This window comes from Elephas maximus, chromosome 22 (genome assembly GCF_024166365.1).
Source record: "Elephas maximus indicus isolate mEleMax1 chromosome 22, mEleMax1 primary haplotype, whole genome shotgun sequence".
Taxonomy (NCBI): Eukaryota; Metazoa; Chordata; class Mammalia; order Proboscidea; family Elephantidae; genus Elephas; species Elephas maximus.
The window spans coordinates 6641275-6663658 of record NC_064840.1 but is presented as its reverse complement, the minus strand read 5'-3'; the positions used below and the strand labels follow the sequence as shown (position 1 = coordinate 6663658).

The following is a 22384-nucleotide window of genomic DNA, read 5'->3' as shown; positions in this document are numbered from 1 at the left end:
AATACGTTACTGTGTTGCATATTTACATGAAATTAGTTTTCTGGAGTATGTTTAAGATGTCAAGAAACTTTTAGAAGGAAGCACGTATAGGAGAGCTTCCCTATCTTCCATGGTCTCTGAGATTTCCTGGATTTGGCTCTTTCCCTCTTTCATCTGGACCTTCTCTTTCCTTTTTCTCTTTTGTTCCTATCCTGCTGACCTCACTTACTTAGCCACCCTTGGGTTGAGCAAAACCTCTTCTAGTTCTGTCACACTTTCCAGGAAAGACCTGTGGGCTTTTTTTGGGGTGTTCTTGTCTCAGGTGTATCAGATTTGCTTCCATCGCTTCCTCCAGTCCAGTTACTGATACCATGCAGGTCTGGTAGCTAGCAGTGGTCCATTCCCACCCATTTTTTGTTTTGGAATTCATGAGAACATGATTTTGTTGTAAATTTGTGGGGTTTGGATTTTGCTATCTAGCTGCTCTGTCTGCTCTTGAGGGGATATAGCCCATTGCTGTTGAGTCGATTCTGACTCATAGCGACTCTGTAGGACAGACCTTTAGGTTGGCAGCTGAGTACTTAACCACTGCGCTACCGGGGCTCCTTGATAGGACCTAGTGAGATTCAAAACTATGTCACCGCTGGGGCTTTCCAGAATCCTCCTGCATGTGTGTGTTTTAAAAAATAATATTTGACTGGAAAATCTACATTTCTGGTAATGATCTGTTTTACTTTATTACTTAAAAAGGTTTTTTTCTTTATAGTTTAATATTTAAAGGAATTGGAAACACCAAAGGAAAAAGTTACATATATGCTTTTGTTAGTACAGTTAGTACAATTAAAGATGACACATAGCAGGTGACCAATATTTATTGAGTGTTCTTGAATAATTTTTTTCCTTTTTCTTTTCCTTCCTTCCTTCCTTTTCTTTTTACGTGAAAGAGAGAGAGCGGTGCCACAATCCCCTCATTTATGAACACGATCCCAACAAAAGAAACACCCCCAACTCTAATCCGCACCAACAAATTCACAGAGGGATTTCAGAACATTGTGGACGCCTATGGAGTTGGGAGCTACAGAGAAGTGAATCCAGGTGGAGAGTCTCAGTTTTCATGTCTTGTATTTTATATTTCTTTGGTGCTTTTTCTAGATGTGAGAGTGTAATAGGTGTTTGGGAAAACAGGCTCACACCTCCTGCTTTATTATTTAAAATTCTTAATTTGATCTCAATTTTATCGCGAGATAGAAGGTAGAGCTAGCATTCTGGAGACAGTCAGGATCGTTCTACACTGTCGTGTGTGGCTTAACTAGGATTTTCTTCATTCGCTGTGAATCAGAACTCTCTGACCCTTTCTCTTCCCGGCAGCTCTCTTCACCATCATCACTTTCCCCTTTTTATTTGCCGTGATGTTTGGAGACTTTGGACACGGCTTTGTGATGTTCTTATTTGCCCTCTTGTTGGTGTTAAATGAAAATCATCCCAGACTGAAGCAATCACAAGAGGTAAAAATATTGACACTTCAGCTCATTCTGTCTGTCTGGGTGGCATTAGTGGTGATTGTCTTCGTTTTGACCAGAAAGGAGATGGCCCTTCACTGGTGAGTTTGGCGATAATTGTCATCGACCTGACTGAGACACATGATCTGTCACCTCAGTGTGACGGGGACTTCTGCTACAACCAAGTGTTTTTTGAGGAGAATTCCTGAGAGAATGGTTAGGAACATACTGGTTTGATCAAAAATTCTACAGAAGAATCCTGATCAGAATGGGGAGAAACGTAGGACAGAATTACCAATTTTCATGGAATCTGGACTATCTGGAGCCATTGAAGCTGGCTCAACCCCCAGAACTATTGCCCTGAGATAATCTTTAAACCTTAAACTAAAAATATCCCCTGAAGTCTTTGTTAAATGAAACAGTAGTTTAGCTTAACTAGTAAAGAATGTCTACCTTGAGCATTGTGCTCTTTCAAAGAACACCTGTATGTCACCTTGAAAGGTTAGATCGGAAGCTTAGGGGTAGTGAGTCTATGTTGGGGGTGAACAATTCAGAAAAGGAGGGTGAGGATGGTTGCACAACTTGAAGAATGTTAGCAGTGTCACTGAACTGTACACGTAGAAATGGTTGAATTGGTGTGTGTTCTGCTGTGTATATTCCCAGTGACAGCAGCGAAACATGCCAGAGCTAATTTCTGCCACATGAATACGTTTTTCCAGTGATTGTATTTGCTGCTTACATTGTGCCTTTCACAGATCCTGAGGATGTTCTTTGATGGCCGGTACATCCTCTTGCTGATGGGATTGTTCTCAGTGTACACAGGCCTCATCTACAACGACTGCTTTTCAAAGTCCGTGAACATCTTTGGCTCCGGGTGGAATGTGTCTGCCATGTACAGCTCAAGTCACGCCGCAAAGGAGCCTAAGAAACTGATTCTTTGGAAGTAAGTCTTCTGTTACCAAATGATGTCTTCAGAGGCTCCTCCACCTGTTCACACAAGCCTTCTCACGGTGCCTTTCCTTACAGCAACAGTGTTGTCAGGCACAACAAGGTTCTGCAGCTGGATCCAAGTGTCCCTGGAGTGTTCCAAGGCCCTTACCCTTTCGGTATTGACCCGGTGAGTGCACTTTCTCCCCACCCCCATCTCCAGTTTGTGTGCAGTGCCCCCTGGTTTTCACAGTCACAATGGCTTCTTAGTCAAGGGACACAGTTCACGTGTTCGCGCTCGAGGTGGGGGTGCTGGGGTGCTTACTTCTTGGATGTGCCAAAACGAGTAGGCTTACAGCCGAGGCTGGGAGCCGGGAGGAACATCTGTCCCGTTCTCGGCCTGTTTTACTCTTGTGAAACTGACACCTCGGGAGCCATTAAATGTGTGCTGTCCTTAATTCCTTCTTTGTCTATGTGAATTATTTTCTACCCTTTGCCCTAGAAAGAAATGGTGCGGAATTTTAGAGCTGAAGGGGAGCTTAACGCTGCCCCAGTGCACATTGAGGTCGCTGTTTAAAACGGGAAAGTGTGTGGAGAAGGGGAGTAAAGGAGCTGGGGGTGCCCGGGCTCCTCACCCACCCACCGTGGGCCTGGGGGACTGGCCGTGACGGTGGCGCTGAGCATGGGATCACGGGTGCATGGGCAGCATCCCATAGACCATCTTCGTTCTCCAAAGGGGAGCTGAGAAACTGCCTCAAAATTGGCTTGGAAGGACGCGGGCGTAATGGGGTAGTGAGAATGAACAAACAGAAAACTGAAGGAAACATGCTATCTTGTAATTGTTCTGTTCATTCTCATCTCTAAACACAGCTTGTGTACTTTAGTGTTACAGCTTTACATCTTGATATAATCAGAAACTTGAAAAACTTTTACAACAATTTCTTTAAGATACAGCATTTTGGAAAGGAGGAGTGTGCTCTCACATTATAGGGAGAGGATCACATAACAATGTGTGTATAAATCTTTGTATGAGAAAGTAACTCGAACTGTAAACTTTCACTTAAAGCACAATTAAAAAAAAATGCTTAAAAAAAAAAAGATACAGCATTTTGGGCCAGATTTACTAATAACCTGTGGCCTTGCATTAAAGAAAGATGTGTTTCTAGAATAAAGACACCACGTCCCCCAGAAGAAAATCTAAGTGGGCTTTTATTTTTTGTGGAGTGGGAGCGTGTTTTGTTTTCTTTTTGCTTTAATTAATATTTTTGAGTAGGCATACATTCATAGAATTCATCTTTGTCTCTTTGCTTTTTGTTTTCAGTATTCCTACCTATGCGTGAGTCATTAAACAGTATATTGTTTCATTTTGCCAGTCTTTGACCTTTACCTTGATGGAATTTTTTTTAACCGTGTGTGGCCTTAGTTTAAGAAAAAAATACTTCTCAAGTCGAATACATGAAGACATGAAAAAAAAAGTCTGCATGTCGTTTTTGTTCTAAATCTAGAGCTGCCTTTTAACTGGAGACATTTTCTTGGATGTCATCTGTTTATCTTATGACAATTAAACAAAGTTAAAAGATTTCTGGTTTTGTTTTGTCTTTAGATTTGGAACTTGGCCACAAATCGTCTCACTTTTCTAAACTCTTTCAAAATGAAAATGTCTGTGATTTTAGGAATTATTCACATGACTTTTGGAGTCACCCTGGGAATATGTAACCACTTGTAAGTATGGATTTTGCTTTTTTTTTTTCCCCAAAGCAGTGTTTATAAACCAAGCTTTGTATTTCTTAACCTTTACTTCTTGGCAGTATACCTTAATTATGGTCGAAGACAGCCAGTGTGGTGGTGTATTGTGTTATACGGCTCTGTTTTCTTTATGTGGTTTTTTTGTGTGGCATCACTGCTTCATTCAGTAAGCAAGTATTTACTGAGCACTTACTGTGTGCCAGGCACTGTGCTCGGCACTGAGGATTCAGCAGGGAGGAGGACAGAAAACACGTGTTACTCTCGTGGAGCTTACAGTGCGTGCAGGGAGATGTGCAGGATGTGAATTCACATTTCTTTTCGGAAGGGACTTTTATCCTGTTACTTTTTTGTTTCAGAAATCAGAAAAACTTCCTGTTTACTTATTGCTGCTGCTGCTGTTGCTGTGTGCTGTTGAGTTGATTCTGGCTCATAGCCACTCTCTAGGACAGAGTAGAACTGCCCCATAGGGTTTCCAAGGAGCGCCTGGTGGATTTGAACTGCCGATGTTTCAGTTAGCAGCTGTAGCTCGTGACCATTATGCCACCAGGGTTTCCCATCACAAGGCAAATGATGCTGTATTGAAATAGGCTTTGTTTTTCTTTGATCACAAAGAACTTCAGATTAATTTGCTCTTTTCTCTTTGTCCAGCCCTGCTTGTGGCTTGATTGATTACCTTTTTTCCCAGGCACTTCAGGAAGAAGTTCAACATTTACCTGGTTTCCATCCCGGAACTTCTCTTCATGCTCTGCATCTTTGGATACCTTATATTCATGATCATCTACAAGTGGCTGGTTTATTCCGCAGAAACCTCCAGAGTTGCCCCTAGCATTCTGATTGAATTTATCAACATGTTTCTCTTCCCAGCTAGTGAAACAGTTGGTCTGTATCCAGGGCAGGTGAGTAATTGTCTTTTCCACTGTCATGAACTAAAAATAACTTCTCCTGTGGCCTTTTTGTTTCAGTTAGTAGATCAAAGCGGAGATGAGTAGACCAGTTGATGGGTAGGTGGTTCGGGTGCTTTTCACAGACCTGCCAGGAGCCTGGGTGCTTTCTGTCCCTGTGCCTGTTCTCACCGGAGGATGCTGGTCCTGCTGAGAGCTGTGTGGGGCACTCTGCTTCAGTGTTATCCAAACTCGCTGCCCCCAGAGCTGTCAAAACTCGGGGAGGAAGACGTATTGGTGAAGGCTCTTGAGAGCCCCCCAGGCTCCCATCTCTCCAGGTCACCAGAAAACTGGCCCCTGGACCACAGTGCATTGGCCCGCTGGGAAAATGGCTTTTCTCTAGTTGTCTGTTTGAGTGATGCCGCCTGCATCCACAGCTAAGAGTGTGGGCCCTGAGGGCTGGCAGCTCTGCTTGGAGTCCCAGCAGAAGTTTACAGAACTTCTCTGCGCCTCAGTTTCTTCGTCTGTAAAATGGGTATAACAAAAGGCACTAATTTATAGTGTTGCGTTAATATGTCCGAAGTGCTTAGGAAGGCACCTGGCACCTAGCAAGGGAAAAAAAACAAAACCCATTGCGGTCGAGTGCTAGGAAATGTTCGCTTTGTGGGCTTGCCTTCTGCTGAGGGCCATTGTGCTACTCAAGTGCTTGCACTACCCACCTGGAGGCGATGGTAAGCACGGGGTTCACCATGCTGTGTGGCCTGCGAGAGCAGCAGGAGAAATCTTCCCAGGGCTTCGCATCAGCAGTTACGGTTCTTCTGAGCTGTGGCTCCTGCCAGTGGAGCGTTTGGTTTTGTTTTCACGCTGCATTGACTGCGAGCATGTTTAAGTCAGATCTGAAGCTCGCCTTACACAACTGGGGGCATTGTGACGGAGCTGCCTAGTTGCGTTCTTTGGGTTTCTGCTTTTTTGTTTCCTCGTCTTGTTTGTGATGATCAGGGAGTTCAGGGGGCAGAGGTGCTGTGGCCAGAAAGATCCATGCAGGGAGCTGCCATTATTTAGCCCCTGCTGTGTGCTTGAAGGAAACACTGGTGGTGTAGTGGCTAAGTGCTACGGCTGCTAACCAAGAGGTCGGAAGTTCGAATCCGCCATGCACTCCTTGGAAACTCTATCGGGCAGTTCTACTCTCTCCTATGGGTCCCTGTGAGTCGGAATCGACTCGATGGCAGTGGGTTTTGGGTGTGCTTGAAAGCGTGCTCCCGGTGAGTATCTTTTCCTGGTTCTCACAGCAGCCCTGGGAGGTGGGTAGTATCATCCCGGTCTCCCTGGTGATGACCTAGGCTCATTACAGGGTTGGCCCGGACCCTCCCCCGGTCTGCCTGACTCCATAGTCAGGACCTCGGATGTGGCTGTACTTGCGGCCCCCACTGTCCTCAGGATTTTGAGGGGTGAACCGTGTGGAGGGTGCAGTGAAGAGATGTTACTTTATAAACAGTGCCCCTACTACCCGAGGTGCCACGGTGCTCTGGGGTGGCCACAGGGCGTGTTGAAAAGGGCAGGGTTTTCATGTCTGTCTCCGACCCTTTATAACTCCACACATTGTGGTGGTTGTGTAACGTATGTAATTGCGTGTAACGTGTGCCATGCGTGTAGTGTCTGCAGTGTGTGTAGTGTACGCTGAGTGTGTAGTGTATGCAGTGTGTGTAATGTGTGTAACGTATGCTGAGTGTGTGTAGTCTACAGCATATGTCGTGTGTGTAATGTACACATGCTGTACGTGTCATGTACTACATTGTGTTGGCTGTGTAAGCAGGAGTATGTTTTTCTCTTGAACAAGTTTTTAAGTAACTGCAAATCTTTCTTCTTTACAAAAAAAAGTTTAGGTTGTGTTCTGAATAGTATTTCAGTGTTTTTCATGTGTAGAAGTAAAATCCACGTATTACATGCTCATATGCCTGATAGTCTTTATAGTAAAAAATCAAACCAAGAATATAAAAAAAATTCTATGTTTGTATTTTCCCACTTACAGTGTCTTCAGAAAATTATTAGTTGGACATTTGATTCTATTTAGAATTTTCTTTAAAATCCTTACTGGTCTAAACAAGATAGTACTGCATTGCATCACTGTGTCATAAATGTTATTCATTCTAGAATTCAGCTATAAGTTTAGGGGACAAAAGAAAAAAGTCACCTGACCAGCCTGATTTGGCTGACGTTTATTTTATGTTCCTTGCTAGCGAAGAAGGAAGCACTTTGTTTCCTTTCCACTCATTGAGTCCAGTGCTGAGGGCGCTGCGAGCCGTGCTTACACTTCTAACCACTGTCCCCTGCACCGACAGGCCCCCGTCCAGAGACTGCTGCTGGTGATCACAGCGCTGTCCGTCCCCGTCCTCGTCCTGGGCAAGCCTCTCTTCCTGCTCTGGCTGCACAACGGGCGCGGCTGTTTTGGAGTCAGCAGGGTACGTGTGAGTCTGGGCGCCTTTCTGCAAACTGGCACAAAGTCTATTTTTCGTTACAAAAGGATCGGCACAGAAACCCCTGGCAGAGGGTCCTGGTCTCTTGATTTAAAAGGCTGAGCTTCCTTTACTAAGAACTGAGATGTAGCCTGTTGTGCGGAAGCTTACTGCCAGGAGCCCACCGTGCTCTGGGCACGCGGAAACAGGGTCTGCTCCCAGGGACAACAAGCCGACCGGGAGTTTCAGCTAAATTCTTAGAGACAGGTTGTCATGATTAAAAACTCTTTTTTTCTTTATTCCTGCCTCTCACTTTTTTCTTTAAAGTGTTTTTTTTAATTAAATAATCAAATTATAGAAAATACGGAAAACACAGCATAAAGTGTTAAGTTCTGCCCCCGGTTGCAACCACTGTTTCCATTTTGTTGATTTCTTTCCAGACTCTTCTGCTGTGTGTGTAGTTCTTCATTTCCATCAAAAGACAGATGAAGGGACTACAGATTAGGTTTTGTTGCATCCTTGTGATTTAAAGGCATTAACTCTGTCCCCTTTTATGTGCTGTTAGAGTGGTTATACACTTGTAAGGAAAGACAGCGAGGAAGAGGTCTCTTTGCTGGGAAGCCAAGACATAGAAGAAGGAAGTAACCACATGGAGGACAGGTGTCGAGAAGTGACCAACGAGGAGGTAATCTTTTTAACTACTGTTGATAAATTTAGGCAAGCCTACCAAGCTTTCATAGAGATGATCATCACGTAAGAATAATAATTTATCATCTAAGATGAAAAAAAACTGTTACAACTCTCCAAGTGCCGTTTTGGTAATAAAATTGGTGTCATAAATAATCATATGAGAGTTTTGGGTTAATATCTTGTTTCACTTTCACAGTGGGATTGGTCGATAGTGTTAATATTACAAGTTCTGATATTAAGTGAAGTGAGATGCCATGAACATTGCTTTCAGAAGATTCCTGTGTGAGTCAGTTTTTTTGTGGTTGGAAGGCATTGTGACCCCATTCACACTATCTCCGAAAGGGAAATTTACTGGATCATGTTAGAGTGGAAGTAGAGTTGGTCTAGTTCCTCGGTCTCCAGTTCCAGAGGCCTTCTAAATGCAAGCTTGCTTTGTGTTCTGAAACCGATGGCCCCAGGACGTTGGAACCATGGTACAGCAATCTCTGGGCTTGCTTTCTTCAGTCTTTTACCCAGCGACGGAAACGCTGTTGTCCACTGGTTTTCATTAGGAACATCCCCAGGGAAGTGCTGTGATTGGCCTGTCTAGGGTCATATGCCATCCCTGGACCGGTGGTTGTGGCTGGGGAAGAAGTGGTCCCCCTAAGGAGGGAGGCACAGTTCTGGGCAGACAGAGCATGTCCACTACCCTGGCCTGTATTGTTTTCCTGGAGACTTTACTTGGTCATTTAACAAGGACTGAACAAAATTTCTTAACGTCAACATTTTGCAATTATTGTGTGTAATCTAGTGTTTTAATTTGGAGCAATTACTAATAATTTCATAGGATCACAGAAAAACAAGAAGCAGAGCTGGGAAGAGCATTCGTGTCACCTTGCCCAGAGATCAGCAGCCTTTTCACTGTCAAGAACCCCTTTTGTACTCCTCTTCATGGGCCTTGTATTTTGAATGCGGGTGTCTGTTAAACATGTGCATTTATTAATATTCCTCTAATCGGTGGTTGGTAAACGTTTATTTTTACATTAGACTTTTTGTATTACTAAGAACCTCATTGGGGTGCCTCAGGGTTGTGGCAGTCATGGTCCTTCTGGTCCAGACCCCTCAGGCTACACGTGAGAAACTGAGGCTTGGGTTGAAAGGAGGGACAGTGGGAGTGGGGCTGGTTAGTGGCAGAGCTGGGAGCAGAACCGAAATCTTGTGATTCACTGTTCCTGACATGCCACTCTCTTCTCACCAGTATCCCAGAAGCTGGTTCTTTCATTTTAATCCTGAGAGTGGACTACACCTTCAAGTGGTGGAATATGCATTTAATATAATGAATCTAATACATGTTGTGTAATCTCTCTCAGTTTAATTTTGGAGAAATATTAATGACCCAAGTGATTCATTCCATCGAATACTGTCTTGGCTGCATCTCCAACACGGCTTCGTACCTGAGGCTGTGGGCACTCAGCTTGGCTCATGCACGTAAGTGTTGGCTTTCACCTGTCATTAAGAGGAAACACAGCACCATCTTCCAGACACCGTGTGAACTAGGGTCGTGAAGTTGTTTGAACTTAATTACTGAATAAACAGATCTTTTGGGTATTTCTTTTGGCCTAGGGTGCTGGGAAAAAATGACAGAGGCACTGGGGCTTCGGGAGCTAACGAGCCTTGAGAACCTCTGGCTTAGACACTTGAGCTCTCTCTGCTGTTACCGTTATTATTTTTGTTATTACTATTATTTTATTCAGTCCTGGAATGACTATTTATTGAACTTTAAATATGCTGAAATGCCTCCAAGAGTTCTGTCGTCATCGTTTCCCCGGGATGTCTTAAATCCTCTTGGTCACGACTCCTTCCCTCATGCGTGTCACAAGGTCCACCTTATGAATATTTATTTATGTCAGCCAAGTCCTAAAACAGTGCTGACTAATAGTTTGATTACAGACAGCCCTCCCTTTGCAGGGTTCCGATATGGCCCAATTTCAGTTACCATGATTTGGTTAAACAGCACCAGTCCCCAACAACACGGTTCAGATTTCAGTCAGCACAGTTTGTTAACTGTACGCCACGAAGTACAGACTCCACTGCTCGCTCTTTGGTCCACAGATGGCTCTGAGAATACCACATGCACTTTTCCCAAAGCCTGGTGGTGACCAGTCACTGCACCTCAGCTCGTGCAGACAACCAAGTGTGTGGTGTGGTGCCTCCTTGTTTTCCAGTGGTAAACCCCTGTGGCATTTTACAAAAACTGATAAGTAAAAGGGGCAAGTGGCCAACGAAGATGAAAGCTCATCAAAGAAATGACAAGGACTGATGCTGGAAGTGAAATTGAAATAGAGCGTAATGGAGTTCTAAAAAAAATAGCCGGCCGTGGGCATGTTGACACTACTGCCGTTTTAGAAGCCCTCTACGTGCAGCCAGGGGAACTTAGTGAAAGCACACTTACCAACACGCGTGAGGGAAGTGGCTGTGACTAAGAGGATGAAGATGCCCCAGGAAATGATGCTGGCAGAACTCTGGGAGAGATTTCAGGATACTCAAAGTGCATCGGATACAATGTTGGAAACAGATCTGATCCAGTCTTAGAGAAGAGTACGACAGTGTGCCAAAGGCCTAGAGTAGACGCTTGCTCCGTGTCGTGAGCTCTACGAGAAGAAGGCAAACACTGTTCAAGCAACCCTTGCCAAGTTGTTTTGGTTTTTAATAAAGAAATAAAACACTTTACTACTCCATGATAATGTTTTAAAAGTAGATTTACTATTGTTTTCATATCCCTATACATTTATGGTCCTGGCAGGCAATGGTAAGGCACTTGACTGCTAATCAGAAGGTCGGCAGTTCAAAACTACCAGTGACTCTGTGGAAGAAAGATGTGGCAGTCTGCTTCTGCAAAGATTTACAGCCCTGGAAACCCTAGAGGGTCGCCGTGTCAGAATTGACTCGACGGCACTGGGTCTGATTAGATGTTTATAACTGATAGTAGGAGAGTTCTTAATGTTTACACAAAATTTTTAAAGGTCGCAGAACAACCGTCATTTTTCCCGTTGGTTATTGAGACTGCGTTGCACAGTTTTGGCTTGCACAGCCACTTACACTGCCGCACGGCATGCAGAGGAAGGACTGCCTGTACTACACAGGTTGTTAGGAAATCGTTGTCACATTGATATTTTTATAAGCATAGTGAAAGCTCACATTTTATGGCCGGAAGGGATCCTGTGGTTCATCCTTCATCTTCATCTTCGGGGATGAGGAGACAGAAGTCCGTTGAGTGTTAGTGCTTCACTGAATGTCTCCCAGTTGTTGAGTTAGTGGCAGAGCTGGGATTCGAAGCCAGGCCTCCCGCCTCCTTGTCCAGTGCTAACCTGACACCAGTTTGGGTCAGTATCTCTTGTTGGGACATGTGCCTCCAATTTTTCTGGAATGCCAGGTTTTCCTCTGTTACAGGGATAGTGAAGGAGCTGGTTAACTTGTACACGAGAAGCAGATCACACGTTTTGTTTGCATATATTATTTTCCGGGGTAAGGGCTGAGAATTCTCAGAGGGAAACTGATGGGGTGACTTGTTGAATGTAAGCAGAGGCTCACTTTGCAACAACTGTACCCCCAGAGCTGTCGGATGTGCTGTGGGCCATGCTGATGCGTGTGGGCCTCCGCGTGGACACCACTTACGGAGTCCTGCTCCTGCTCCCTGTCATGGCTTTCTTCGCCATCTTGACGATTTTCATCCTTTTGGTCATGGAAGGGCTTTCTGCCTTTCTTCACGCCATACGCCTCCATTGGTGAGTTTGGAAGGTCGTTTGGGAACTGAGCATTTAAAAAATATAATCCCCACAAAAATCAAATCCCGAATTTAGGTGAGTTTTTCCATTCCTAACATTGGGATGTATATTCAGATCCTCTGAGTTAAAATTGTATTTTGTTACTAAACTCTTACCACCGACATAAAACCAAGTTTATGCTGCAGAATAATTATGTATGTTTCATACTTTTGATTATACTTCAGGCCTTGACAGATTGCTTTATCTTACTCTAAAGTACTTAGGTTTTTCTCAACGTTCTACAGCATACGTGAAATTGCAGGTTTGTGTATTCAGTCGGCCACGTGCAGAGAGAGGCTCTTGCCGTTTGTGTGTGTTCCTTCCGTACGTCTGGTCGCGTGTGAGGGGTGTGATGTGCCAGTGTTTGTCACACGTTAAAGAAGCCAGAGTGGGTCGAAGGTTACCTAACAAGAACAGTTATGCCGAGAGCGTGTCCAGAACGAAGCCGTTTCAGTATAGGCACTGCTTGGTTTTTAACTTAGAGATGTTGTTTTCAGAAATGTAGGAAATACTGTTCACAATCTTCCACTAATACATATATATATATATATTTTTTTTCCTTTTTTAGGGTAGAATTTCAGAACAAATTCTACACAGGTGCAGGCACCAAATTTGTTCCCTTCTCGTTTAATCTGCTTTCGTCAAAGTTCAATAACGACGACCTGGCATGATTGTACTGCTGCAACCAACAGACTTTCCGATTTCTGGAGAATTATCATGTTATAGAATCCCACCGTGTCAAATGTATGATAGGAAGATGTCCCTCTTCATCTCTTGCCTTACGATCTAGCCAGATAATTCTGTAATATATACCTCTTCCTCACTTGGCAAATATTTTGTAAAGTTTACCCGTTTCAGATACATAAATTTCTTTTGGTTGTTTTTATGATGAGCAAATATAAGTTGATGCCAAATGTTATGTTGAAGTTATTTTCAAAAATACAGGATTGGGGAAGAGAAACCAGTGTTGAATGGCGAGTTGAAAATGGCCTTAGACACTTGATTCCTTTCACCGCCTTCAAAAACAAAAGCATTATTCTGTCACTGAAGTTGTCAGGTCATGTTTCCCGGTTGCTAAAGTTAAGCATAGTGTTTTTAAAATTTAATGATGGGTAATCAAAAGATTTACATTTATTCTGCTTGATTAAAAATATGCAAACATTTTTTATCATATGCTACCTAGAATTGCAAATAGAGAATTTTTTTTTTTGCAATTTTGTCTGTTTTAATAACGGGAAAAAGGGATAAAATAACATACAAAAAATGGCTATACCACTTATATTTTTTTTAAAGACTCTTACCCTGTTATCCTTACAGAAAACCAATTATGAGAATTGTATGTTTTAAAAGATAAATGGTATACTGAGCCTTAAAACCCAGTGAGACTGTAGAAGGTATAATAGTGATATGATTTGAACTTAGTGACCAGCTTGGCTGATGGCTGCTGAACGAAAAAGGTTTGTTCCAACCGAAGGAAAAGGAGAAAGTAGCATTTTGTATATTTTTAATAAAAATATGTATATAAATTAAAGATATTTTACCATAAAGAGATGGCATCTATCCTTGAGAACAGTATAAATAACAATTTTTTACTTTCAGACTAATTCTAAATAAAGGTCGGATTAAGGTATTTAGAGTTAATTCAAACTTTCAAACACTGGATGAACTGAAAATTAAGCCATTAGTTTATACTCTTTAGTTAACTTTATCTTTTCACTGGACATTCAGTTTTGAGTAAGTCTGATCCCTGTTGAACAATGAATACAATGATCTCTTCTGTATTCTTGTAAACTGTTCATTTTTCATCTTTTATTTTAATTCTTTACAAATTTTTTCAAGATAAAGTCTAAAGTATCTCCACATGCTTACAGTTTTGAGTAACACACAGTTCCGAAGAGTAAAAGACCCACTTGTCACCATGATTCTTTATGCTGATTGGTGGTTGAGTTCGGCACTTTGGCTGCACACCGCGATCCTGGTAGCACCGACTTTAAGCCTGTCCTTTGAGGTAACTTCAAAGCCCATTTGCTCAGAGGCACGGACTGAACGTTCAGGCCAGAGCTGTGACTCTAAAGTTAAACCTTCATATTTACGGTAAAGATTTCTCACTGCTGCCTGCTGAGATGTTAGCCAAAGCCAGTTTGGATTTACGGCTTTCTGTTCCTCGTGTTAAAATATCAAAAATACCAGTCAGAAGACAATGCTGATGAAACTTTTGAAAATGATTGCACTCTCAAAGTTCAGTTTCCCCAGAAAGGCATAACACTGAACACGTCTTTCGGGTGGATACCCAGCGTGGATTATGCTGTCAGATTTCAGGCTGGCTTTTTACCTGCCGCTGAGATCCCCTTGAAGTTGTCCAAGGATCTGCTGTCAGAATGGTGGTAACGGAATCATCTCTAGGAAACCCAGGATTTCCAGGCACTACTAACTGATGTTGATGAGTCGGCAAGGGACACACTGTATCCTCAGGAAGTGTGTGCTGCCCCCTACTGGTAACTGTCATAGGGCTCTTTGTAATCTAGGCACACCTCTCAGCAGGGCACAGAACAGAGAGCGAAGACCCACTTCTCAGTGGAAGTCTACTAGATACTAGTTATGTAGAATGTAATTATGTTAAAAAATGAACTAATCCTCCTAACTTTTGTGAAAGAAGTCTGGAAATACGGCTTGAGAGTGTCTTTTAGGCACCAGAGGAAATTTTCTTTTTTTATAAAATTGTCAGTTCCAGTGTCATGTCGCCAGAGAGGTTGCTCTGTTCTTGTTTTTTAAGCCGTTTGGTGGAACTATTATGTACACAGTTTTTAAGACATACTTTTGTTTCCGTGATGGCAAATATCGAGAGGACAAATGGTTCGCTGTCTGCTTAGGTTCCTAAAGAGAAAGGTCATGATGGCCCCATTTTTCAGTTTTCATCCAGATGCTTCCTGCCCTGGGTTAATGGAGCCGGAAAGTAAAAACCCAAGGGATTTATTTGGTACCATAGAATTTGCTGTCAGCCTGCCAGGATGGAGACTATCCTAGGGGCGACGTAACTGTGATTGGTTCAGGAGCGCAAAGGCTGCTCTGAGAGGTACCTTTGTGGACTCTCCATCGCTGTAGGGCTTCGCATAGTCTCAGCTCTCACGGAATGCCTCTCTCCCCTCACGTCTGGAGTGGCATTTTATGACAACACTCTGGTCATAATTTTCAATTGGCAGAATTTTAAGGTGTAGAATATTTATAGAATAGGCAAGTGTTACGATGTTCATGAATATGATATTCAGACATTTTAGGGCCTGACACATTTTGGGAAACAAAAGCAAAATAACTTCTGCTGCTGTCCTGCAGTCTGGATTTAAAAACAAATTTCTCTATTAAAAAAAAATTTTTTTTTAAAGCCAGGATTAGATGGAAACAAGGCAGTTTGGAGTAATAGAGTTTGCCTACAGTGAGTGTAGATCTAGAATTTTAGGGAACACTTAGAACATTCCACTTGTTCCTCATGGGAAACGCCAACAAGATGGCTGGTGTTTTTAGGGTCATCCTAGTGGTCTGGGGCTCAGATCCCTGTGAGGGCAATGACAGGGCAGGCTAGCAATTTGGCTCTGCAAGTGCGTGAAAGGAAAAATTTGCATCTTCCTATCAGTATTGAACTTCTTTTTACTAATGAAAAATAAATGTATATATTTTTACAACGTGGGTCTTTTGCTTTATTACGCCCTGGGTTGGCTAGAAAGCCAAAGGACTCCGCTCCTTTTCTGGTCCTGTACACCAGAAGGAACTTGTCCCTTCTGGAGATTCCTTGGAGTTTATTTGCCCATCTGACACCCCTTCGACCATTGTGGCTGAGGGCCAAGACCGTGGCCCTGCCTGGCCTCTGATCCCTGCTCTGACACGTCCGAGATGTTGTGGGACCTTGAGCATCTTATCAGCTCTCTGGCAGACCCGGCCATGATGCTCACGGAGTTTGTGAGAATGAATGAGGCGTGGTGCTTGTAAGAAGTCTTGGTGCACAGCCAGGGTCAGCAGTCTGCTCTATCGGTCACAGTTCCTGGCTGCTCGCATCTGTCTCCCCAGGGCCAGCGAGCTGGGTCCGTCACGGTTCCTGGCTGCTCGCATCTGTCTCCCCAGGGCCAGCGAGCTGGGTCGGTCACCGTTCCTGGCTGCTCGCATCTGTCTCCCCAGGGCCAGCGAGCTGGGTCGGTCACCGTTCCTGGCTGCTCGCATCTGTCTCCCCAGGGCCAGCGAGCTGGGTCGGTCACCGTTCCTGGCTGCTCGCATCTGTCTCCCCAGGGCCAGCGAGCTGGGGCGCCTCGTCCCCCGGCGCCACCCGCGGAGTCCTCGGCTGTGCCTCCGCGAACGCTGGGGCCGGGCGCGTCCCGGACTCTCGCCTGCGCGTCCGCGGGCTGGGCGGCGGCCGTTGTCGCGGCGTCAGTTGCTAGGGGCGTCGTTGTCAGGGACGCTCGCCCCACGCTGCGCTACCTCGGCCGGGCGGCCGGGCCCTGTGCGGCGCCATGGATGACCTGCGAGTGCTGTGGATGCGCGACCGCGTGTACAAGGCCTTCGGCCTCACCGACCCCAGCCTCTTCGAGGAGCTGCTGTCCCGCGACGACGGCGAGGCCGAAGACCTCATCCTACACTTCCTCAACCAGATCAGCGACGAGGAGGCCGCCGCGACGCTCTTCTTCTACCGCACGGTGGTGCCGGAGGAGGTGGAGGTGGAGATCGGTGAGCGCCCGCCGGCCCCGCCGCCGCCCTCCCGGACGTGAGAGCTGCAGACCCCTGCCCGCCACCCGGCCTGGGCCTCAGCTGCAGCCCATAAACACATAGACGCCCGCCCGTGCAGGCAGCCCCCTAGGCCCGGGTGAGCCAGGCGGCTGCCCGGGGGCCCATGGCCCACTTGGGAATCAACACTTTAATCAGCAATTAGTGCAGACACTTCAGCACTCGCCTAAACCAGGCACTGCTTATATCGACTCATCAGTCCTCGGAGTGGGGTATATTTGTATGCCCATTTTACAGACGAGCCACCTGGGGCACAGAGAGGTTAAGTAACCCGTCTGGGGCTCCCCAGGCAGTAGGGAGTCAAAAGAATATAGGAGTCACTGTCAAAACCACCTGCAGTAGGTATGCCGAGAAATGGTCCAGGTGCTCACACTCCTGGAAAGACGCAGGGCCTCACACAGGTGAAAACACCTCTTTCTAATTTTTGAGATGTAATAGGGCTGTTAACCAAAAGGTTGGTAGTTCAAATCCACCAGCCAGTCCCTGGAAACTCTATGGAGCGTTCTACTCTGTCTTCTAGGTTGCTATGAATTGGAATCGCCTCTGCAGCAAGAGTTTGGTTTGGTTTGGATATGCCAAAAGAGAAACAAATGCCGAAACAAGGGTTTTTAAGAATTACAGTAGAGTGTAAATGGTTACATTGACCATATTAAGCACTTTATATACCAAAAACAGTGACCGGATGTGGTGGTGCCACGTGACCGGATGTGACGGCGAGGCCAGGTCACGTGGCCGCTGCAGCGTGAGCTCTGATTGGTGGCAGGGCAAAACATGGCGGGAGCAGTACAGGCTGAGTGCAGAGGATGGAACGGGGGCAGGCAAACGGGGCGCAGAACTCGCGGGTCTCTCCCGCGTGAGGACTAGCGGGATCTCGGTGGGGATTTGTGTGAGGTATTTGATCAATGTGAGGTTCCCGTGTTAGTCCGTGAACTTCCTGAGGGCTTTTGGGTCCCTACAGGGCCTCTAATGGGGTGGGATTAGGGGGTGATACCACAGGAACCTTTTTTTTTTTTTTTTTTAATTTTTATTGTGCTTTAAGTGAAAGTTTACAAATCAAGTCAGTCTCATACAAAAATCTGTACACACCTTGCTGTGGTGGTTCTAATTGCTTTCCCCCTCATGAGACAGTACACTCCTTCACTTTCTCTTTTCTGGTCCATTGGGCCAGCTTCTGACCCCCTCTGCCCTCCCGTCTCCCCTCCAGACAGATGCCAGAGAACCTTTTGTTTAATATTACACTTTTTTGTTTAAAAGGTATTGTGCACATCTTATCTATCTAGTGTATGTATCTATCGATTTACTTTGAGTCCCTGGGCGGTGCAGACAGCTAACGAGACAGGCTGCTAACAGAAAGGTGGGTAGTTCGAATCCACCCAGAGATGCTTCAAAGAAAGGTCTGGTAATCTGCTTCCAAAAAAATAAGCTATTGGAAAGCCTTATGGCATATGGTCAATTCCACGGCCACTGTTTTTTGGGTATTTTTAATTTTTATGTTATTGTGGTAAACCCTGGTGGCATAGTGGTTAAGAGCTACGGCTGCTAACCAAAAGGTCGCCAGTTTGAATCCACCAGGCACTCCTTAGAAACACTATAGGGCAGTTCTAGTCTGTCCAGTAAGGTTGTTATGAGTCAGAATCGACTCGATGGCAGTGGGTTTTTGTAGTAAAATATACACAACATAAAACTTGTCTTTTTAGCTTTTTTTTTTTTTAATGGTGTTAAGCTTACGAAACTGAAAGTGCAACTACGAAGTACAAAAGAGAAGGGACAGCAGTAATATAGTAGTTTCACCAATTTCTGTCAAGCTCCGACTAAGTTTTCAGTGTGGCTTTTGTTAGGAATCAAAAGGTTGGAGTTTTAATTAATGCTGTTTTAACCATTTTTAAATGTGCAATTCACTGACTTTAATTACATTCACAAGGTTGTGCAAACATTACTACTATGTATTTTTAAAACTTTTTTCATTACCCCAAACAGAAATTCAGTATCTGTTTAAGCAGTCACTCCCATTTCTTCCTCTCCCTGGTAAACTCTAATCTACTTTCCATCTTTAAACATTTGCTTATTCTAGGTAGTTCATGTAAGTAGAATCCTACAATATTTGTCCTTTTGTGATTGGCTTCTTTCACTCAGCATGTTTTCAAGTTTGTACATGTTGTAACATGCATCATGACTTCATTTCTCTGTATCGGTGAATAATATTCCATTGCATGAATGGACCAGACTGTGTTTATCCATTCATCTGTTGGTGGGTACTTAGGTTGTTTCCGCTTTTTGGCGGTTGTGAATGATTCTGCAATATTCATTTGCTTATTGTTTTGCTGTTTGTTTTTATATTTCTTATAAAATTATATATTTTTGTTGAAAATATACACAGCAGAACATTCATGAATTCAACAGTTTCTACATGTACAGTTCAGTGACACTGATTACATTCTTCAAGTTGTCCAACCATTTTCACCCTCTTTTTCAGAATTGTACCTCTTCCATGTTCATTTATTTTTAATACATATTATTTGTTTGTACAAAAATAATACACGTATTTGTTATAGAAAAAATCCAGAACCACAAATAAACAACAATAACAAATTGCTAGTGCCACCCAGAGAAATTACCATGATAACATTCGCGAATCTAAGTGTCCAGTCTTTTTTTTTTTTTTTTGCCCCAGGCAAACCTATTGACTAGGAGATTACATTGTAACAGAGACTAGAATTTAGACTCTGATTATCACCAAGTTAAATTATAGAGTCAAAGATACATTAACAGGCTTGAATATTTAACATCGCTATGGTTTCAGTAATCCCGGTTTTGCTTTTTTTTTTTTTTTGGATATACCGAGACTCTAAAAAAATGGAAGCAACTCGGACCTCTTGCGACCTCTGAGGCCCTCTCATGGCCCTTTTCTGCTCTGGGTGCACTAATACATGTTTAACCGAAGTGTCTCTTGGCTAGATGTCCCTAGTCCTTGTGGGAGCAGAATTCAGACTCGGAATGGTCTACTTGGTTAATTCCTGGGATAACAAAGGGTGCTCAGAAACCTCCGTCAGGTTCTGCCTGTTCCCAGGCTGTATTTGTCCCCTGGTTTCCCCGCCTTTCCCACCTCTTCTCCGCTGTTAGGTGTCACAAGAGTGGCAGCATATTCCCCACTGAGGACGTTGTCTGTGGAAACTGTTGAAGCTACTGATCCTGGAGGTGCCAGGATGGTGCCGAGTGTCAGGCTATGGACAGAGATGGGGAGAAGGGATCTTCTCCCCAGCTCTGTGTCTCAATTTGTCACTCGCCTTCTGTTACTAAGCCTACAGGCTCACAAAGACCCTGGCACAGTTCCTCCATCACACCCTTTATGGGGGTTTCTGGCCTGACCAAAGGACCTGGAGTGGGGCTAGTCCCCTCATCTCTCTTTCTATTTCTGCCTCTCACCTGGTCCAGACGTCTTTGCTCTGCTCCCAGGCAAAAATCTATGAAAGGACACAGATAAATATTGGTGAGGGTGGTAGTGAGGAGACAGGGACGTCTACACTAGTCCCAGCCAGCCCAAGATGCTCTGTTCTAATGGGATTGCATGTATTGTTTCTTGGAATAACAAAACGGAATAATACTGTGTGTATTTAATAGCTTAATTTTTTGAATTATGTATTACCAGAATGTGAGTTATTTAAAAAATTCACAACATACAATTATACAAAGTAAAAAAGTGGAAAAGCACCTCTTCACCATCCCTTGAGACCAGTCCTACTCTTATTCCAAGAGATAGCCACTTTTGTGAGTTTAGTGTGTACCCTGCCAGGTCTGTTTCTGAATATCTGTCTGCATCTATCTATCTAATCTACCTACATACCTACCTACCTATGACCTATCATTTATGTCTCTCTATCTACCCACCGGAAATCCTGGTGGCGTAATGGTTCAGCGCTACGGCTGCTAACCAGGAGATCGGCAGTTCAAATCTGCTAGGCGCTCCTTGGAAACTCTATGGGGCAGTTCTACTCTGTCCTATAGGGTTGCTATGAGTTGGAATTGACTTGACATCAGTGGGTTTTTTTTTTTTTATCTACCCACCTGCCTACCTACATTTCAGTCGCCTATCATCGATGTCTGTCTATCTACCAGCCTACCTAGCTAGCTAGCTATCACCTATCATCTATGTCTGTATAACTACCAATCTACCTATCAATCACCTATCATCTGTGTCTGTCAGTCTACCTACCTACTTACCTGTCTACCTACCTGTCACCTATCATCTATGTCCGTATATCTGTTTATCTACCAATCTACCTATCAGTCACTTATCATCTGTGTCTGTCAGTCTACCTACCTATCACATGCCTATCACCTGTCATCTAAGTCTGTCTGTCTATCTGTCTATTTCTTAGTAGTTAAGCACTCGGTTGCTAACTGAAAGGTCAGTGGTTCAAACCCACCAGCCTCTCTGGGGAGAAAAGACCAGTGATCTTCCCATACTGATTACAGCCTAGGAAACCCTATGGGGCAGTTCTACTGTGTCCTACAGGTTGCAGTGTGTCGAAATTAACTCGATGGCATACAACAATAAAAACTATCATCTATGTATGTCTATCTATTATCTGTATCTTTTTCTCTTTAGTTAATGATATATATGTGTGTGTGTGTTTGTATATGTATATAGCCCTGGTGGCACAGTATTTAAAAGGTCAGGGTGCTAACCAAAAGGTCAGCAGTTCTAATCTACCAGCCACTCCTTGGAAACCCAGTGGGGCAGTTCTACTCTGTTCTATAGGGTCACTTTGAGTCGGAATGACTCAACGACAACAGGGTAATAGATATATAGCTATATATTATATGTATATGTATCAAAAAAAAAAAAAAAAAAAACCCCAAAACCCATTGCCATCGAGTTGATTCCAACTCATAGGACCCTATAGGACAGAGTAGAACTGCCTCATAGGGTTTCAAGGATTGGCTGGTAGATTCGAACTACTGACCTTTTGGTTACCAGCCTGAGCTCTTAACCACTGCGCCACCAGGGCTCCTAGGTATATGCAGAGCTCCAAAAATCATAAATATAAATACATATTTTGTGACTTGTCTCCCGCTCCCCCCACCAAAAAACAAAAATCTGTCTTGGAAATTTTTTCCTGTAGGTGTACCTAACTTTCTGCATTTTAAGTCTACTGATGGACCATATTGTGTTTATCTGTTCCCTAATCAGTGGACATTTAGCTTTTTACAGCATTTCTTTCTGCAGACAGTGTAACCATGTACATCTGTCTTTGCACACTTTGTATGCTTCTACAGGGTAGTTTTATAGCAGTGGAACTGTGAGCTTCACGGGCATGTCGGTTTATGCTCTCCAGGAAGGCTCTGCCAGCACACACCTAGCACCAGTGGATGAGGGACTGTTTCCCAACATCTTTGCCAGCACTGGGTGTTATCATTTTAGTTTTGGCCCATGCACAAGATGAAAAGTGGTTGCATTTTCTTATTCACCATTTTGTAATTTTTAGTGAAATTGAGCATCTTTTTGTAACTTGTTGGTCATTCCTCTTTTTTTCTGGGCTGGTCTTAACTATGTGATCATTCTTGTGTCTTTCATCTCGGCAGAACTGGCATAGGATTTACAGTTGCTCTGTCCCATAACTGCAATATTTCAAAGCCCA

At 44.0% G+C, this 22384-nt stretch overlaps 2 protein-coding genes across 2 annotated transcripts in view; both read left to right on the top strand.

Moving 5' to 3' along the window:
* ATP6V0A2 (ATPase H+ transporting V0 subunit a2) overlaps positions 1-15639 on the top strand; it is a 39123-nt gene extending 23484 nt beyond the window's left edge. Inside the window, exons 10-20 of the mRNA XM_049865891.1 lie at positions 924-1074; positions 1348-1484; positions 2234-2421; positions 2505-2595; positions 4009-4127; positions 4837-5047; positions 7372-7491; positions 8051-8170; positions 9525-9642; positions 11768-11939; positions 12547-15639. Coding sequence (XP_049721848.1) covers positions 924-1074; positions 1348-1484; positions 2234-2421; positions 2505-2595; positions 4009-4127; positions 4837-5047; positions 7372-7491; positions 8051-8170; positions 9525-9642; positions 11768-11939; positions 12547-12649 — 1530 coding nt within the window. The 3' untranslated portion in view covers positions 12650-15639. The remainder of the gene's footprint in view (positions 1-923; positions 1075-1347; positions 1485-2233; positions 2422-2504; positions 2596-4008; positions 4128-4836; positions 5048-7371; positions 7492-8050; positions 8171-9524; positions 9643-11767; positions 11940-12546) is intronic.
* Positions 15640-16448: 809 nt separating this feature from the next.
* The window catches only part of DNAH10 (dynein axonemal heavy chain 10), a 141147-nt gene continuing 135211 nt past the window's right edge, over positions 16449-22384 (top strand). The window contains exon 1 of the mRNA XM_049865944.1: positions 16449-16688. Coding sequence (XP_049721901.1) covers positions 16475-16688 — 214 coding nt within the window. The 5' untranslated portion in view covers positions 16449-16474. The remainder of the gene's footprint in view (positions 16689-22384) is intronic.